Below are 19,681 nucleotides of genomic sequence, written 5' to 3' on the forward strand. Positions count from 1 at the left end.
TAATTAATGCTGCCACCTTCTTTCTTTCCTGTCTTTCCTGAACACCCTGTATCCTGGAATTTTACCTTCTTTGTGGCAGGTCTCTGTTATTGTCATAACAGATTCCCAAGTGACTATCTGTGCCAAAACAAAAATAAAAATAGCTGGAAAAACTCAGCAGGTCTGACAGCATCTGCGGAGAGGAACATAGTTAACGTTTGGAGTCCATATGACTCTTCAACTGTTGAAGAGTCATACGGACTCCAAACATTAACTGTGTTCCTCTCCGCAGATGCTGTCAGACCTACTGAGTTTTTCCAGCTATTTTTATTTTTGTTTTGGATTTCCAGCATCTGCAGTTTTTTGCTTTTATCTTTTGACTATCTGTACCTGCGGCTCACCAACCTTATTTACCTGGTTGGATATGTGTTCCCACATTTTTAAGAGTTTTAACCCCTTCCACCTGTCATGGGGAGATTAATGCTGAAAAATGTTACAGCAGGGCAGTTGTAGTTCTTCGACCTGTTCTCAAAGCAGTGGATGGTTTATGGTTGGCCATCTAGTTTCTGAACACAGGGTTATTTTCTGGTGAGCCAACTGTGCTTCACTGTTGTTAGTGATCGCAGCAACCATGGAGGAAGGTCTGATTGTGGGCTTTATTGGTGCAGGGAAAATGGCTTTTGGAATTGCCAAAGGGCTCTTGGTGTCAGGTAATGCATTTGGTAACAGTTAGTGAGGGTGCAGTCTCTTAACTGAGGTGTTCAGCCATCTGAAAACTCAACGTATCAGCATTAATTCCCTTCAGCTTGATTTTGCTGAATGCAAAGTGGATTGGAGACACATGAGGATTTGTTGTGGGGAGGAGGGTGTCTAAGTTTTGGGGGGCGGGGGAGGGCGGGGGAGGGTGTCTGGGTTTTGGGGGGCGGGGGAGGGTGTCTGGGTTTTGGGGGGCGGGGGAGGGTGTCTGGGTTTTGGGGGGAGGGTGTCTGGGTTTTGGGGGGAGGGTGTCTGGGTTTTGGCGGGGGGAGGGTGTCTGGGTTTTGGTGGGGGGGGGGGATCATGTCTGGGTTGGTGGTGGTGGGGGGGGGAGGACCGTGTTTGGGTTTGTGGGGGGGAGGAAGGTGTCTGGGTTTTGGTGGGGGGGGTAGGGTGTCTGGGTTTTGGTGGGGGGGGGGGTAGGGTGTCTGGGTTTTGGTTGGGGGGGGGTAGGGTGTCTGGGTTTTGGTGGGGGTGTAGGGTGTCTGGGTTTTGGTGGGGGCGTTAGGGTGTCTGGGTTTGGGGGGGGGAGGGTGTCTGGATTTGGGGGATGAGGGTGTCTGGGGTTGTTGGGGGAGGAGGGTGTCTGGGGTTGTTGGGGGAAGGAGCGTGCCTGGGGTTGTTGGGGGAGGAGCGTGCCTGGGGTTGTTGGGGGAGGAGCGTGCCTGGGGTTGTTGGGGGAGGAGCGTGTCTGGGGTTGTTGGGGGAGGAGCGTGTCTGGGGTTGTTGGGGGAGGAGCGTGTCTGGGGTTGTTGGGGGAGGAGCGTGTCTGGGGTTGTTGGGGGAGGAGCGTGTCTGGGGTTGTTGGGGGAGGAGCGTGTCTGGGGTTGTTGGGGGAGGAGCGTGTCTGGGGTTGTTGGGGGAGGAGCGTGTCTGGGGTTGTTGGGGGAGGAGCGTGTCTGGGGTTGTTGGGGGAGGAGCGTGTCTGGGGTTGTTGGGGGAGGAGCGTGTCTGGGGTTGTTGGGGGAGGAGCGTGTCTGGGGTTGTTGGGGGAGGAGCGTGTCTGGGGTTGTTGGGGGAGGAGCGTGTCTGGGGTTGTTGGTGGAGGAGCGTGTCTGGGGTTGTTGGGGGAGGAGCGTGTCTGGGGTTGTTGGGGGAGGAGCGTGTCTGGGGTTGTTGGGGGAGGAGCGTGTCTGGGGTTGTTGGGGGAGGAGCGTGTCTGGGGTTGTTGGGGGAGGAGCGTGTCTGGGGTTGTTGGGGGAGGAGCGTGTCTGGGGTTGTTGGGGGAGGAGCGTGTCTGGGGTTGTTGGGGGAGGAGCGTGTCTGGGGTTGTTGGGGGAGGAGCGTGTCTGGGGTTGTTGGGGGAGGAGCGTGTCTGGGGTTGTTGGGGGAGGAGCGTGTCTGAGGTTGTTGGGGAAGGAGCGTGTCTGAGGTTGTTGGGGGATGGGCGTGTCTGGGTTTGTTGGGGGAGGAGCGTGTCTGGGGTTGGGGGAGCGTGTCTGGGGTTGGCGGGAGGAGCGTGTCTGTGTTTGGGGTGAGGGTGTCTGAGTTTGGGGTGGGAGCGTGTCTGGGGTTGTTGGTGGATGAGCGTGTCTGGGGTTTGTTGTGGGGGAGCATGTCTGGGGTTGTGGGGGGGAGGAGCGTGTCTGGGGTTGTTGGGGGAGGAGCGTGTCTGGGGTTGTTGGGGGAGGAGCGTGTCTGAGGTTGTTGGGGAAGGAGCGTGTCTGAGGTTGTTGGGGGATGGGCGTGTCTGGGTTTGTTGGGGGAGGAGCGTGTCTGGGGTTGGGGGAGCGTGTCTGGGGTTGGCGGGAGGAGCGTGTCTGGGGTTGTTGGGGGAGGAGCGTGTCTGGGGTTGTTGGGGGAGGAGCGTGTCTGGGGTTGTTGGGGGAGGAGCGTGTCTGAGGTTGTTGGGGAAGGAGCGTGTCTGAGGTTGTTGGGGGATGGGCGTGTCTGGGTTTGTTGGGGGAGGAGCGTGTCTGGGGTTGGGGGAGCGTGTCTGGGGTTGGCGGGAGGAGCGTGTCTGTGTTTGGGGTGAGGGTGTCTGGGTTTGGGGTGGGAGCGTGTCTGGGGTTGTTGGTGGATGAGCGTGTCTGGGGTTTGTTGTGGGGGAGCATGTCTGGGGTTGTGGGGGGGAGGAGTGTGTCGGGTTGGGGGAGGAGCGTGTCTGGGGTTGTTGGGGGAGGAGCGTGTCTGGGGTTGTTGGGGGAGGAGCGTGTCTGAGGTTGTTGGGGGAGGAGCGTGTCTGGGGTTGTTGTGGGAGGAGCGTGTCTGGGGTTGTTGGGGAAGGAGCGTGTCTGGGGTTGTTGGGGAAGGAGCGTGTCTGGGGTTGTTGGGGGATGGGCGTGTCTGGGGTTGGGGGGAGGTGTGTGTCTGGGTTTGTTGGGGGAGGAGCGTGTCTGGGGTTGGGGGAGCGTGTCTGGGGTTGGGGGGAGGAGCGTGTCTGTGTTTGGGGGTGAGGGTGTCTGGGTTTGGGGTGGGAGCGTGTCTGGGGTTGTTGGTGGAGGAGCGTGTCTGGGGTTTGTTGGGGGGAGCATGTCTGGGGTTGTGGGGGGGAGGAGTGTGTCGGGTTGGGGGAGGAGCGTGTCTGGGGTTGTTGGGGGAGGAGCGTGTCTGGGGTTGTTGGGGGAGGAGCGTGTCTGAGGTTGTTGGGGGAGGAGCGTGTCTGGGGTTGTTGTGGGAGGAGCGTGTCTGGGGTTGTTGGGGAGGAGCGTGTCTGGGGTTGTTGGGGGAGGAGCGTGACTGGGGTTGTTGGGGGAGGAGCGTGTCTGGGGCTGTTGGGGGAGGAGCGTGTTTGTGGTTGTTGGGAGAGGAGCGTGTCTGGGGTTGTTAGGGGGAGAAGCGTGTCTGGGGTTGTTAGGGGGAGGAGCGTGTCTGGGGTTGTTAGGGGGAGGAGCGTGTCTGGGGTTGTCGGGGGAGAAGCGTGTCTGGGGTTGTTGGGGGAGGAGCCTGTCTGGGGTTGGGGAAGAGCGTGTCTGGGGTTGGGGGGAGGAGCGTGTCTGGGTTTGTTGGGGGAGGAGCGTGTCTGGGGTTGGGGGAGCGTGTCGGGTTGGGCGGAGGAGTGTGTCTGGGTTTGGGGGGTGAGGGTGTCTGGTGTTGTTGGTGGGGGAGCGTGTCTGGTGTTGTTGGTGGAGGAGCGTGTCTGGGGTTTGTTGGGGGGGGGAGCGTGTCTGGGGTTGTGGGGTGGAGCGTGTCTGGGGTTGTTGGGGGAGGAGCGTGTCTGGGGTTGTTGGGGGAGGAGCGTGTCTGGGGTTGTTGGGGGAGGAACGTGTCTGGGGTTGTTGGGGGAGGAGCGTGTCTGGGGTTGTTAGGGAGAGGAGCGTGTCTGGGGTTGTTAGGGAGAGGAGCGTGTCTGGGTTTGTTGGGGGAGGAGCGTGTCTGGGGTTGTGGGGTGGAGCGTGTCTGGGGTTGTTGGGGGAGGAGCGTGTCTGGGGTTGTTGGGGGAGGAGCGTGTCTGGGGTTGTTGGGGGAGGAGCGTGTCTGGGGTTGTTGGGGGAGGAGCGTGTCTGGGGTTGTTGGGGGAGGAGCGTGTCTGGGGTTGTTAGGGGGAGGAGCGTGTCTGGGGTTGTTAGGGGGAGGAGCGTGTCTGAGGTTGTTAGGGGGAGGAGCGTGTCTGGGGTTGTTGGGGGAGGAGCGTGTCTGGGGTTGTTGGGGGAGGAGCGTGTCTGGGGTTGTTGGGGGAGGAGCGTGTCTGGGTTTTTGAGGGGGGGGGACTGTGGGTTTCAATTTTAAATTTGCTGGGCTTTTGCTTGACTAGATGATTATCAAAATGTAAACAAAGTGGCTAAATTCAACACAACATAAAATCAATATTTGCATTTATATAGCATGATTCATGATCTCCGGACTTCTCTAAGCACTTGAAAGTCAATGAAATATTTTTGAAGTGTAGTCAGTATTCATGTAGGAAATTCGCAGCCAATTTACACACACCACGTCCCACAAACAGCAACGTGGTGCTGCCTTCTGTGCATCGGGGGTTTCCCCCTCCCCCTCCCCTTCCCCCTCCCCCTCCCCCTCCTTTTCCCCCTCCCCTACTTCCTACCCGCTTGCTCCATTAAACTCACCTACCCCTCCCCCTCCCTACTTCCTACCCGCCTGCTCCATTAAACTCACCTACCCCTCCCCCTCCCCTACTTCCTACCCGCCTGCTCCATTAAACTCACCTACCCATCCCCCCCTTCCCCCTCCCTAACCTGCCCAAGACCCCCAGGCTTAACTGGCTCCGGGATCCATGGCCCTCCGCTGCCTTCTTCCTGGTTGTCCTGGCAGCACCCACAAATGCCCTCTTGGCGCGACCAGGACTGATGGAGCTACTGGCCAATCAGATTGGCTGGCAGCCACCAAAGGCAGGACTTCCTCCCAGTGAGGGGTGGACGTCCCACATTGCCTCTATTTAGCACATTATGCCCGTGGAGTGGGCTGGTGTGGCGTGGGTTGTCTCCATGCTGACTTTGCTTTTGGGGGTGGGTGGGGGCAACAAGCCATCCACCCCTGATAATATTTACCCCGTCATAACGACCAGCCACTCTGTCTTTTTCTGATGTTGGCTGAGGGATAAATATTGACCAGGACACCGGGGAGAACTGCCCTGCTCTTTGAAATAGTGTTATTTATATCCAACTGAGAGAGCAGATCAGGTCTGAGTTTAACATTTCATCAAAAAGACAATGAAAGCTGGGGAGATTCGTGCTAAACCTTAAAACTATGCTCAGGGCTTCAAGAACTGCAGTGAGACCATTTGAATGGCCATGAGGGAGCAGTACTGTTGACAAATCTCCTGTGATCGCATCGCTATCATGCTGATTGTATGTATTGCAGCCACACTTATTTTAACATTGAAGCAGTTATGTGGAACGTACAGCTCTGAAACATATGGGGAGTTGGTGACATTGTCGTAATGTCACTGGGCTAATAGTCCAGAGGCCCAGGCTAATGCTCTGGGGACATGGGTTCAAATCCCACCACGGCGGCTGGTGGAATTTAAATTTGATTATTCAATCTGGAATTGAAAGCTCGTCTCGGTAATGATGACCATGAAACTATCATTGATTGATTTTAAAAAACCCACCTAGTTCACTGATGTCCTGTTGGGAAGGAAATCTGGCCTACACGTGACTCCAGACCCACAGCAATGTGGTTGACTCCTACCTGCCCTCTGCAATGACCTAGCAAGCCACTCAATTCAAGGGCAGTTAGGGATGGGCAACCAATGCCAGCCTTCCAGCAACACCCAAATCCCATGAAAGAATAAAAGAATGGGCCATTTGTCTCAACCAGTCTGTGTTGGTGATTATTTCCAAACCAGCATCCTCCCACGCCTCCTCATCAGTCCTATCAAGCCAGGAGGGAAAGCTCCATCACAGTTTATAATTGGAGCCTGTGACTATCCTGCTATTAGTAGGAACGCGCAGTCTCTCTGTCAATTGAAGCTGCCCTGTTCCACAAGCACCTTGTGTGACCTTGTGTGTTGCCAGGGCTCTGAGGAGGTGAGTGAGCTGCACAGTGCAATGGGCCGGCGATCCTAATTGTAAAGCGTGATATCTTCTTTTGCTTCTCAGGAAATGTGAAACCTGAGAAGGTGATGGCTTCAGCTCCATCAAACAACAACTTATACAAATTCAAGGTAAGGTGCAGTCTCTGGATTATAACTGTGTGAAGCTAAGTGGTGGGGAAACGGGGGTTAGAAAGGATTGGCAGACGGAATCGCCGTATGTGATAAAGGAATATCTCGGCGCCCGTCCTCCCCGAATGGCTTCATCAGTTAATGTGTTACCTTGAGTTGTGAGGAACGTAGGCAGGTTCCAGATACAATTGGTTAGTAAAAATTGGTCTGAGAGAAAGAAAATCTTGCTCCTTTTTAAAAAATTTGTTCACAGGATGTGAGCATCGCCTGCTAGGGCAGCATTTATTGCCCATCCCTAATTGCTCTTGAGAAGGTGGTGGTGAGCTGCCTTCTTGAACCGCTGCAGTCCATGTGGTGTAGGTACACCCACAATGCTAATCACTATCCAGTAGGACCTCTTCATGTGGTTCCTGAGTGAGGATGAAATCATGCTCAGGTTGTGAAGTGTACCAGAGCTGAATAGTCCAGCAACGTTCACTGTGCCCAAGTTGTAGTAACTGTACCCAGGGGTAGGGCGAGAAGAAATTCAATGACAATAGAAAGAATGGGAGATTTGCTTCAACTTTTGATGGGAGAACAAGAAACTCAACGGACTCTTCCAAGATAAAGCCCATGATGGAATGGGTTATATTGGAAGGGGTGAGATAGCTGGTCAAATGGTCTTTTCTCTTCTGTTCCTATTGTGCCTTGCTCTGCAGGATGCTGGGATGAAGACAACGCACTGTAATACCTCGGTGGTGAAGAGCTGCAATGTCGTCTTTCTGAGCGTCAAGCCTCACATTCTGCCTGAAGTCCTGAGAGACATAGCTCCATTTGTCACATCAACTCACCTCATCGTCTCTGTGGCAGCTGGGGTTACCATAGAAACACTGGAAAAAGTAAGTAGGTAGCCCTTGGGTGGAGTGAGGGAGGTGTTACAGGTGAGTATTTTTCAAGAGAAGTATTTCCACGATTTTCACCTCTCCTCTGCTGAATGTGTGCACTTTTTACTGGTGTCATATTGGCTAATCATCCTCCAGTACTATGACCATCTGCAATTATTCATGCGACCCTTATACATAAGAAATAGGAGCAGGAGTAGGCTGTAAGGCTCCTTGAGCCTGCTCCGCCATTCAGTACAATTATTGCTAATCCTTCATCTCAACTCTACTTTCCCACTTGTTCCCCATATCTCTTTGTTTCCTTAGGTACAGCAAGTAATTAGGAAGGCAAATGGTACGTTGGCCTTTATTGCAAGGTGTTTTGGAGTACAGGAGTAAGGAAGCCTTGCTGCAATTGTTCAGGGCTTTGGTGAGACCACACATGGAATACTGTGTGCAATTTTGATTTCCCTCTATCTCTGTCTCGAATATACTCAATGACTGAACATCTACAGTCCTCTGGAGTGGGCAATTACAAAGGTTCAGTACCCTCTGAGTGAAGAAATTTCTCCTCCCCTCAGGCCAAAATGACTGCCCTCTTTACTGTGAGACAGTGAGCCCTAGTTCTAGGCAGGGTTCACAACCTAAAAGCATCTATCCCTTGTAGAAGCCTACATGAACAGCTCTCATTTTTCTAAACTCCAAAGTGTATAAGCCCTTTTACATAATTTCCTCTGTCCACAGTTGGACAGCCCTCACAGTCTAGGAATCCATGTCGTGAATCTTTGCCACACCTCTTCTAAGGCAAGTATATCCTTCCTTAGGAACAGAAGCCAAAACTGCACACAGTACACCAGGTGTGGTCTCATCAAAGCCCTGACCAATTGCAGCAAGGCTTCCTTACTCTTGTACTCCAACCCCCTTGCAATAAAGGCCAGCATAGCTATTTGCCTTCCTAATTACTTGCTGTACCTGCATTTTAACTTTATATATTCCTTTTACAAGACACCCAAATCCCTTTGAACACCAACAGAAACATAAATAGTTTCTCACCATTTAAAAAATATTCTGATATTCCATTCTTACTGCCAAAGTGAATAACCTCACATTTCACCACATTATACTCCCATCTGCCACCTTGTTGCTCACTCACTTAACCTGTCTATTATCCTTTTGCAGACTCTATGTCCTCCTCACAACTTAATTTCCTATCTAGCAAACCCGGATACACTACACCAGGTCCCTTCATCTAAGTCATTAATATAGATTATAAATAGCTGAGGCCCCAGCACTGATCCATGCGGCGCTCCACTCGTAACAGCCTGACAACCTGGAATTGACACGGTTATTCCCACTCTCCGTTCTCTGTTATTTAACCAATCCTCATTCAATGCTGATATATCACCTCAATACCGCAAACCTTTATCTTGTGCAACAACCTTCCCTCTGTGTTGAACACCTTTTGAAAATCCAAATACACTGCATCCGCAGGTTTCCCTTTACCTACACGGCCAGTTACATTCTTAAAAAGCTCTTAATAGACTTGTCAAACATGATTTCCCTTTAATAAAACTATGTTAACTTTGCCTGATCCATACGATGATTTTCTAATTGCTCTGTTACCGCTTCCTATTAATGACCGATGATTGATTTCAGACTAACTGGCCTGAAGTTTCCTGTTTCCTCTCCCTCTCCTTTCTTGAATAGCGGTGTCACATTTGCTAACTTCCATTCCACTGGGACCATTCCAGAATCTGGGGAATTTTGGAAGGTCACAACCAGTGCACCGACTGTCTATGCAGCCTTGACAGTGAGAGTCACAGTTGAACTCATTCCTGACTTTGATGTCTCTTTGCACATGAGGATAATTTGTAGCAGGATTGCTGGACAGTAGTCAGCAGTGAGAACCCTGACTTGATTTTTTGCTCTATAGACCTCCATCGAACACGGAGGCACTGACAAATCTCTCCTTAGTAACATAAAACTTAGTCTATGAGCTGATTGGTCACCGAATATTGGTTTCTTACCGAATGATTGATTTTTCGCATCTCTTTCCTAAATCTTTAATGCAGAATGGCTGGTAATAATTACCATGGATTTTAAGATTCTTATTCTTGTGTTCAAATCCCTCCATGGCCTCACTCCTCTCTACCTTTGTCACCCACTCCCAAGATCTCCACGTTCCCCTTGGCCTCTTGCACATTCCTTATTTTCTTCACTCCACCATTGTCAGCCGTCAGCTATCCAGGCCCTAAGCTCTGGAATTCCCTCCCTAAACCTCACTTCCTCTCTACCTCTATCTTCTCCTTTAAGATGCTCCCTAAAACCTACCTCATTGACCAAACTTTTGGCCACCTGTATTAATATCTCCTCCTTTGGCTCCTTGTCAGATTCTGTCTTGATGATACTCTAGTCACAGCCCTCCATTCAGCTTTTGAGAATAATAGTCTGAGGGACCACGAAGACCATGACTGGCCTTATATTCCTGAAGGACCCAACCTAATGCTTGCTGCACCTGCTCACTGAGTAGCAAGAGGCCTGTGCTACAAGCTGTTGCTAGCAGCTTCTTTTTTCACTGTTTGCAGTGTAGCTCTCCCTACAACCAACACCTGGAGGTCACATACCTGTCAGAACAATTTGGCTTCCACCTGGAATTGAATAATTACTGAAGAGTGTGAGGCACTGGCATTTTCACTTTGCTTCCACCCTTCAGCACAGAGACCCTCCACCAACAGAGGTCATAACAAACGCGCCACCACCACCATCACCAACCTGACTATCAATAGACATCCCTGAATCGCAGACCCAATTGATCCCTGTAGACCAACAAAAAGCATATTACCTCAACCCCCTAAATTTACATTGCTGAGTACTCAGAAAACAGACTCCATAAACACCATGTACTGCAAATGTACGATAGCTTCATAAAATGTATACGTATGAATATAAACTCTTGGATATATTTTAACAAAGCGCATGGACACGAAGGGCTGAGTGGTTTCTTCGTGTGCTGTAATGACTTTAAGTCCTTGCAGTTATTCTCATACTCCAACCTGTGACTCTCTCTTCTCAGTTCCTGCCTATTGGGACCAAGGTGTTGCGAATGATGCTAAACCTCCCCTGCGTGGTGCAGCAGGGCTCGATGGTGTTTTGCCGTGGAAGCAATGCTGGGGATCAGGAAGCCGCTCTCCTGAAGAGCCTTGTGTCTTCCTGTGGACTGTGTGAAGAAACTCCAGAATCTTACGTGGACATTCATACTGGGATCAGTGGGAGCGGAGTGGCATATGTAAGTATTGTAGGTAGCAGAGAAAGGACTCAAATATGTCCTTGTACTCATTGATGGGCTGCAGCTAAACACAGCACGTGGCACTGCCTGGCCAGTGTCTGCAAAGGTTAAGACCAGGATTTTCAATCCTCTCTTGAAACTATTGACCCCCTTGCTACGGTACTGGATGTCCTCTGCTATTAGACATGAGTGCCAATAATTCATCCTCAGGAAGCGTCACAGCAATGCCAAATAATTTTAATCTGAAATCTGCATTAGCTGGATGATAATCAGGAACTGGGACTATGGAATAATACAGGACAGAAGGAGGTCATTCGGCCCACAATGCCTAAGCCAGCTATTTGGTAGAGCTAATCGTGGGTGATCTCTTTCCTCCCTCCCCCGTTACAGGTGCACTATTTCAAAGGAGAGCAGAGGAGCTCCTTCAGGAACCTGGCAAATATTTATCCCTTGACGTACATCATTAAAAAAGCAGATTATCTGGTCATTATCGCATTGCTGTTTGTGGGAGCTTGCTGCGCACAAACTGACTGTTGCGTTTCCTACATTATATTATACTTCAAGACTACTTCATTGGCTGTAAAGAGCATCTGGACGATATGAGGTTGTAAAAGATGGTATATAAATGCAAGTTCTTCCTTTCCCATTCCATAGGTTTACCTGTTTGCCGAGGCTCTAACAGAGGGAGGTATTAAAATGGGAATGCCGTATGACTTGTCAAAGAAACTTGTAGCTCACACGCTGCTGGTAAGTGACACATCTTTAGCCATTTTTGAATTTGAGTTAGCTTCTCCCTCATGTTAGTGAGTATATTCCCAGCTTGCTGCAACTTATACAGACAAGGCAGAATCCCAGGTTCAGTCACTGGTCTATACAGAATTACTTGATCTCAGGCAGGGCAGTGGTAGGGGCTCTACAGTAGTCTCAATGATCCTGGGTTTGGATGGAATATCGATTGCTCCTGATTCACAAACAATTCCCCTTAGATTGGGAGGACAGAAAGGGGTTCAACTGTGATGCTCCTGCAGTCCAATATCACTCACCATTCAGACTTGCATACAGAGAGTATCCAGCTGAGTGGAGCAGCAGACGGTGTCTGATGTGAGCGGATCCATACCCCAGCATGAGTCTGGGGAAAGGAGGGGAGAAAACTTGGTGGGAGAAATAAAATGTTGATAAACCTATCTCCTTGGAGCTGCCAAATACTGTACAGCTAGTGAGGGCGGGGAGAGAAAAGGAGACTCCTAGATAGTGATGAGAGAGACAATCCCTCCTTGCTGGTGGGAACAGAGAAAGAGAGAGAGAGAGACATCTGGAGTCCAGTCACACTGGAAAAGTGTCTGACCTTCACTTGGCAACCACCCAGGGCAGCACATTTGAAATCAGCAGTCCATATAGAGGTGTTTAAACACAGACCTGTGTGTTGTCACTGTGCAACGAAAGATTCTGCAAAATGACCCATCTCCCGAGCCCATCATTGTGATTGTAGCCCTTAACAAAATTTTAATACATCTCCCAAAGTGTTGCACTTGTGAAGTTGAAGACTGAATGTCATCTTCAGTAGATGACTAGACCAGAGCGCACGGACTTAATTCAGTCCCCGTTTTCCAGTCATTCATTCCCTATTTATTTTCTAATTAATACTTTGATTTGATGGAGTTAAATAGCAAAACTAGCTGCAATTTGGAAAGCAGAAAAGTAGAGTTGAATTTGAAGGAGTTGCTTTTTGTTAACTAAGGAGGAGACATCCCTGGCAGGATGTTGTAAGAGCAGGAGTAGGCCATTCAGCCCCTCAAGCCTGTTCCCCATTCAATATGATCTTGGCTGATCTGATTCTGGCTTTAATTCCACTTTCCTGTCTGCTCCCCCCAACTTTGACTCCCTTGCCAATCAGAAATCTGTCTAAAATAAAAATAGAAAATACTTGAAAAACTCAGCAGATCTGGCAGCATTTGTGGAGACAGAAACAGAGTTAATGTTTCCAGTCTGAATGACTCTTCTTCAGAGCTAAAGAGAAGTAGAAATATAATGGATTTTATACTGTTTAAGAGGGGGTGGAGCAGGTGGAGCAAGATAGAAGGTCAGGGGTAGGTAGAAGCTCAGGAGAGATTGACAAAGGTGTCATGGACACAAGACAAAGGGAGTGTTAATGGTAGTGTTAAAGACTAAAGAAGGTGCTGATAGTGGCATAGAGGTAAGATAGCAGAATGTGTTAATAACCAAACAAGGGTCAGGGCTCTGTGAAAGCACAACATAGAAACAAGTGACAGGTGGCCCTGTGGGAAGGGGAGTTGTGGAAAAAGAATTTAAAAAGATAAAATAAATTTGAAAAATTAAAAATGAATAAATAAATAAAAGCAAATACATAAATAAAAATAAATTAAAAATTAGATAAAAAAGGGGTAAAGATGGAGGAGACAGTTCATGGTCTGAAGTTGTTGAACTCATAGTCCAGAAGGCTGTAAAGTGCCTAGTCGGAAGATGAGCTGCTGTTCCTCCAGTTTGCGTTGGGCTTCACTGGAACATTGCAGCAGGCCAAAGATAGACATGTGGGCTTGAGAGCAAAATGGTGTGTGAAATGGCAAGCGACAGGAAGGTCAGGGTCATACTTGCGGACTGAGCAAAGGTGTTCTGCAAAGCGGTCACGCAGTCTGTATTTAGTCTCCCCGATGTAGAGGAGACCGCATTGGGAGCAGTGAATACAGTGGACCAAATTGAAGGTGGTGCAAATGAAACGTTGCTTCACCTGAAAAGAGTGTTTGGGGCCTTGGATGGTGAGGAGGGAGGAGGTAAAGGGGCAGGTGTTGCACCTTCTGCGATTGCATGGGAAGGTGCCATGGGAGGGGGATGAGGAGTGGACCAGGGTGTCACAGAGGGAATAGTCCCTACGGAATGCTGATGGGAGGGTGAGGGGAAGATGGTGGTGGTGGTGGTGGCATGCTGGAGTCGGCGGAAATGGTGGAGGATGATCCTTTGAATGTGGAGGCTGGTGAGGTGAGAGTGAGGACAATAGGGACCCTGTCATGGTCCTGGGAGGGAGAGGAAGGTGTGAAGGCCAAGGTGTGGGAGATGGGTTGGACACGGTTGAGGGCCCTGTCAGTCACAGTGTTTGGAGCGGGGGAGGGTGGGGGGGAGGGTGGAAGACATGTCAGAAGTGTCATTTTAGAAGATAGCATCATCGGAACAGATGCAACAGAAGCTGAGGAACTGGGAGAATGAGATGGAGTCCTTATTTGAAGCAGGGTATGAGAAGCAGTAGTCGTGGTAGCTGAGAGAGTCGGTGGGCTTGTAAAGAATATTGGTAGTCAGTCCATCACCAGAAATGGAGACAGAGAGGTCAAAGAAGGAAAGGGAAGTGTCGGAGGTGGGCCATGTGAAGGTGAGAGAGGGGTGGAAATTGGAAGCAAAATCAATAAATGTTTCCAGGTCCGGACGAGAGCATCAAGCGGCACTGTTACAGCCATTGATGTACTGAAGAAAGAGTTGTGGAAGGGGCCTGAGTAGAATTAGAACAAGGAATGTTCCACATACCCCACAAAAAGGGGCCCATGAGGGTACCCATAGCCACACCTTATTTGGAGGAAGTGGGACAAGTTGAAGGAGAAATTGTTCAGTGAGAGAACAAGTTCAGCCAAGCGGAGGAGAGTAGTGGTGGATGGTGACTGTTCGGGCCTCTGTTCAAGGAAGGAGCGGAGAGCCCTCAGACCATCCTGGTGGGGGATGGAGGTGTAGAGGGATTGGACTTCCATAGTGAAGAGGAGGAGGTTAGGGCCAGGAAACTGGAAATTGTTGATATGACGTAGGGCATCAGAGGAATTGCGAATGTACGCTGGAAAAGATTGGACAAGGGGAGAGAGAATGGAGTCTAGATAGGAATAAATGAGTTCCACGGGGCAGGAACAGGCTGACATGATGTGTCTACCAAGACAGTCCTGTTTGTGGATTTTGGGAAGGAGATAGAAGCGGGCTGTGTGGGGTTGGGAGACTATGAGGTTGGAAGCTGTGGAAGGAAGATATCCAGAAGAGATAAGATCAGTGACAGTCCTGGAAACTATGGCTTGATGTTTGGTGGTGGTCCAGGGGGAGATAAGAAGAAGTGTCTATAAAAGAGTTGGTGCTCAGCCTTTGCAAAGTAGAAGTCAATACGCCAGACAACAACAGCACCACTCTTTTCGGCAACAAAGTCAGGGTTGGACCTGAGGGAAGGGAGTGCAGCAAGTTCAGAAGGAAATATAAGAAATAGGAACCAGAGTAGACCATTCGGCCCCTCGAGCCTGCTCCGCCATTCAATAAGATCATGGCTAATCTGCATGTGTTTCGATTTCCACATTCCCATCTATCCCTGATAACCTTAGATTCTTGTTAGGCAAGGGAATCAATCTACTTCTGCCTTAAAAATATTCAATGACCCCTCCTCCACCACCTTCTGAGGCAGAGTGTTCCAAAGTCGCACAACCCTCTGAGAGAAAAAAATTTCTCCTCATCTCAATGGGCTGAAGGGCCTCTTCTGAACTGTGATTCTGTGATCTCTGTCCTAAAAGGGCAATGCCAAATTTTAAAACAGTGCCCCCCTAGTTCTGGACTTAACCGACAAGAGGAAACAACCTTTCCACATCCACCTTGTCAAGACCGTTCAGGATCTTGTATACTTCAATCAAATCACCCCTCACTCTTCTAAACTCCAGTGGAAACAAGCCCAGTTGGAGTGGGTGAGAGGAGCAGAGAAATTAAGACAGCTGATGTCACACTGACAATTCTCAATGAGAAGATCAAGAGCAGGTAAGAGGCCAGAGAGAGGGGTCCAGATAGAGGGAGAATACTGGAGGCAGGTGAAATGATCCATTGAACGGGGGGAGGACTCCTGCCCAAAGAAGTGAGTATGGAAACGAAGGTGATGGAAGAAGAGTTCAGCATCATACCGAGCCCAAAATTCATTGAGGTGAGGGCGTAAGGAGATGAAACTGGATCCTTTGCTGGGTGCAGAACGTTCAGCGTCAGAGAGGAGAAAGTCAGAGGGTATAGCGAATACACAAGATGGGCTGAGATTAGAAGAAGAGATGGAGTCAGAGGGATGGGAAAGGGTGGAGGGTGCCAGGTGTGTGTTGGTATTAATAAGTTGTTGGAGCTTGCATTTCTTAACACCTGAAAAGAAGAGAAAAAGTTTATTGTTAAAGTGCCAGATGAGACGAAAAATAAAATGAAACTGGGGACAAGGACAGCTTTGAGATAGAGTGAGTCGGTGCTGCTGGAGAGAGAGGTTGAGTGTGTACATATGGCGGCACATAGCACTATGGATCTCAGGATATGATGAGTACAGCAGTTCAAGGAACGTTGTATATCCTGGAGATAGCTATAATCCTGGATGGATTCAAAACATGAGGGATGGAACTTCAATTGGACTCCACATGAGGTAAGTCAGATGAAGACAGTCACTGAAGAAGGAAAACAAAAACAGAATTACTTGGAAAAACTCAGCAGGTCTGGCAGCATCGGTGGAGAAGAAATCAGTTAATGTTTTGAGTCCTCACGACCCTTCGGCAGAACTGAGTATAGTTAGGAGAGAGGTGAAATATAAGCTGGTCTAAGGTGGGGGGGCGGGGGGAGAGAGAAGTTGAGGGTGGGGTGATTGTGGGGATAAGCAAGCAGTGATAGGAGCAGATAATCAAAAGATGTCACAGATAAAAGGATCAAAGAGGTGTTGAAGGTGATGATATTATCTAAGAAAAGTGCTAATTAAGAATGGAAGGCAGGATACTCAAGGTACAGCTCTAGTGGGGGTGGGGTGGAAAGACTAACAAAGTTTTAGTTTTAGATTTAAAAATAATGGAAATAGGTGGGAAAAGAAGAATCTATATAAATTATTGAAAAAAAAAGGGGGGGGAGGGGGGAGAAACGGGGTGGGGATGGGGGGAGGGGGAGTTTAAGATCTAAAGTTGTTGAATTCAATATTCAGCCCGGAAGGCTGTAAAGTGCCTAGTCCAGTTTGCGTTGGGCTTCACTGGAACAATGCAGCAAGCATAGGACAGACATGTGGGCAAGAGAACAGGGTGGAGTGTTAAAATGGCAAGTGACAGGGAGGTTTGGGTCTTTCTTGCGGACAGACCGCAGGTGTTCTGCAAAGCGGTCGCCCAGTTTGCGTTTGGTCTCTCCAATGTAGAGGAGACCGCATTGGGAGCAACGAATGCAGTAGACTAAGTTAGGGGAAATGCAAGTGAAATGCTGCTTCACTTGAAAGGAGTGTTTGGGCCCTTGGACGGTGAGGAGAGAGGAAGTGAAGGGGCAGGTGTTGCATCTTCTGCGTGGGCATGGGGAGGTGCCATAGGTGGGGGTTGAGGAGTAGGGGGTGATGGAGGAGTGGACCAGGGTGTCCCGGAGGGAACGATCCCTATGGAATGCCGCCAGGGGTGGTGAAGGGAAGATATGTTTGGTGATGGCATCATGCTGGAGTTGGCAGAAATGACTTTGTTAGTCTTTCCACCCCACCCCCACTAGAGTTGTACCTTGAGTATCCTGCCTTCCATTCTTAATTAGCACTTTTCTTAGATAATATCACCACCTTCAACACCTCTTTGATCCTTTTGTCTGTGACATCTTTTGATTATCTGCTCCTATCACTGCTTGCTTATCCCCACAATCACCCCCCCTCAACTTCTCTCTCCCCCCGCCACCCCAACTTAGACCAGCTTATATTTCACCTCTCTCCTAACTATACTCAGTTCTGCCGAAGGGTCGTGAGGACTCGAAACATTAACTGATTTCTTCTCCACCGATGCTGCCAGACCTGCTGAGTTTTTCCAGGTAATTCTGTTTTTGTTTTGGATTTCCAGCATCCGCAGTAGCTTTTAGCTTTTTGTTTTTATCACTGAGGAAGGAAATATGGCTGTGAAAGTGAGTTTTGGAAAACGCCTTGTCAAACACCAGGAAGGAAATGGAAAACAGTGAAGGTGAACAGGGTGAAAGAGACAAATGGAAATCCTGTCGGAGAGAAGAGCAGTACTTCTTCAAGGTAGACATTCCCGGAAAGTGGCAGTGAACTAAACACTTAGATAAAAGCAAAATACTGTGGATGCTGGAAATCCAAAATAAAAACAGAAAATGCTGGAAAAATTCAGCAGGTCTGGCAGCATCTGTGGAGAGAGAAACAGAGTTAACGTTTTGAGTACATATGACTTTTTCAGAGCTAAAGAGAAGTAGAAATGTGATGTGATGGATTTTGTACTGTTTAAGGGGAGGTGGAGCAAAATAGAAGGTCGGGGTAGGTAGAAGCTCAGGAGAGATTGACAAAGATGTCATGGACACAAGACAAAGGGAGAGTTAATGGTAGTGTTAAAGACTAAAGAAGGTGCTGATAGTGGCATGATGGTAAAATAGCAGAATGCGTTAATAACCATATGAGCATCAGTACTCTATGAAAGCAAAACATAGAAACAAGTGACAGATGGCCCTATGGGGGTTGGGTGGGGAGGTAGGGGGTTTGGGGAAAGAATATAAAAAAGGATTAACAAAAACTCAGCCTTGAATATATTCAATGACCCAGCCTCCGTTGCTTGCTGGGGAACAGAATTCCAAAAACCAATGACCCCATGAGAGAAGAAATTCCTCCTCATCTCCATCTTAAATGGGAGACCCCTTATTTTTAAACTGTGCCCCCCTAGTTCTAGACTCCCCCATGAGAGGAAACGCCCTCTCGGCATCTACCCTATCAAGATCACTCAGAATCTTCTATGTTTCATTAAGATCACCTCTCATTCTTCTAAACTCCAATGAGGATAGGCCCAACTTGCTCAACCTTTCCTCATAGGACAATCCTCTCATCCTAGGAATCCGCCTAATGAACATTCTCTGAACTGCTTCCAATGCAAGTGTGTCCCTTCTTAAGGAAAAGACACTTACTTAGTACACAGTATTCTTGGTGCTACAGTCCTCTATGCAGGTGTAGCCAGACTTAACTACTTAATACTCCATCCCCCTTGCAATATACACCAATATTCCATTTGCCTTCCTAATTATTTGCTGTGCCTGCATGCTAACACTTTATGATTCATGTACAAGGACACTCAGATCCCTCTGGACTGCAGCATTCTACAGTCTCTTGCCATTTAAGTAATATTCTATTTGAAATAATATTCTGTAATCATCGTGTGACATGTTCACATAGTTTCAATTATATAGACAAACATAGCCATATATATAAATATATTTTATATAGTTGCAACAAAATATAGTTTTAATAATTTCCTTCTTCTGTTTGTGTGATATCTTTCCCTCAGGGAGCTGCAAAGATGATCATGGAGACAGGGGATCACCCAGGAAAACTGAAGACTGATGTCTGCACGCCAGGTGGGACAACCATCAACGGCCTTTATGAGCTGGAGAAGGGAAACCTACGCTGCACCGTCATGAATGCTGTAGAAGCTGCGACAAACCGGGCTCGTGAGTTGGGTAAAAAGTAGTCACGGCGATGCTGGAAGCACAGTGGCGGTGGGGGGTTGCTCCCAGAACCATTCTGCATTTCTATGGGCTTTACAATGCTTGTCTTCAATGTCTGGAGCCCGGAGAGATTAAAGAGTGTAATTTATTTCATTTGAGGTTCGAGGCACATCTGAAATGCAATTAAAATATAAACTTCATAAAGCAACGTCTAACATAAACTTGGACTGGATTATTTGTGGAGAACCAGACCCGAGGGTAGAGCGAACTGTACTCTGCTTAATGCTGATACTGGGATCGAGAAATGGGAAAGCATTGCATTGCTTCACATTGGGAAGTGCAAATATCAAAGAAATACAGCGGAACACACAGAATCTGGTTCACTTCTGGATATATGTGTATTTAAATTCACATTGTAGTACTGACGTTCTCACAGAGCTGGTTTTGCATCGTCTCGTTCCAGCAAACAAAGTCTGTGGGAGGGAGCTGCTGTCTTCCTCTGTTTTATGAAATGTCGAAAGCAAATCAAAAAAACTTAATGTTTTAAAACTCAGCAGGGTTTTCTTTGCTGGTTTTATAAAAATATGAATTTTGTTAACTGTTTAGAAATTTTGGAACCAGGGCTCCCTCCCTGCAAGGACCTTCCGTCGATATAAGATTAGAAGGCTGCTCCATAGCAGTCCTCGGGCTGCTCTGTAGTTGCCACTCCCTGCGATGGAGCTGATCCAAGGTGCTTTTAATCAGTGATGCTGCGAGCAAGGAGGGAGAGAGACCAAACTGGAGTCTGCTTGCAGCTATATAAAATTC

At 48.7% G+C, this 19,681-nt stretch overlaps 1 protein-coding gene across 1 annotated transcript; it reads left to right on the forward strand.

Moving 5' to 3' along the window:
* The first annotated feature begins 556 nt into the window (after positions 1-556).
* Positions 557-19,095, forward strand: pycr3 (pyrroline-5-carboxylate reductase 3). The gene is made up of 6 exons (XM_078536356.1): positions 557-689; positions 6,234-6,298; positions 6,997-7,176; positions 10,232-10,444; positions 11,099-11,191; positions 18,715-19,095. The coding sequence occupies exons 1-6, from the start codon at positions 611-613 to the stop codon at positions 18,895-18,897; spliced, it is 813 nt and encodes a 270-aa protein (XP_078392482.1). The 5' UTR covers positions 557-610; the 3' UTR covers positions 18,898-19,095.
* Positions 19,096-19,681: the final 586 nt, after the last annotated feature.

Source organism: Cetorhinus maximus, chromosome 3 (genome assembly GCF_964194155.1).
Source record: "Cetorhinus maximus chromosome 3, sCetMax3.hap1.1, whole genome shotgun sequence".
Taxonomy (NCBI): Eukaryota; Metazoa; Chordata; class Chondrichthyes; order Lamniformes; family Cetorhinidae; genus Cetorhinus; species Cetorhinus maximus.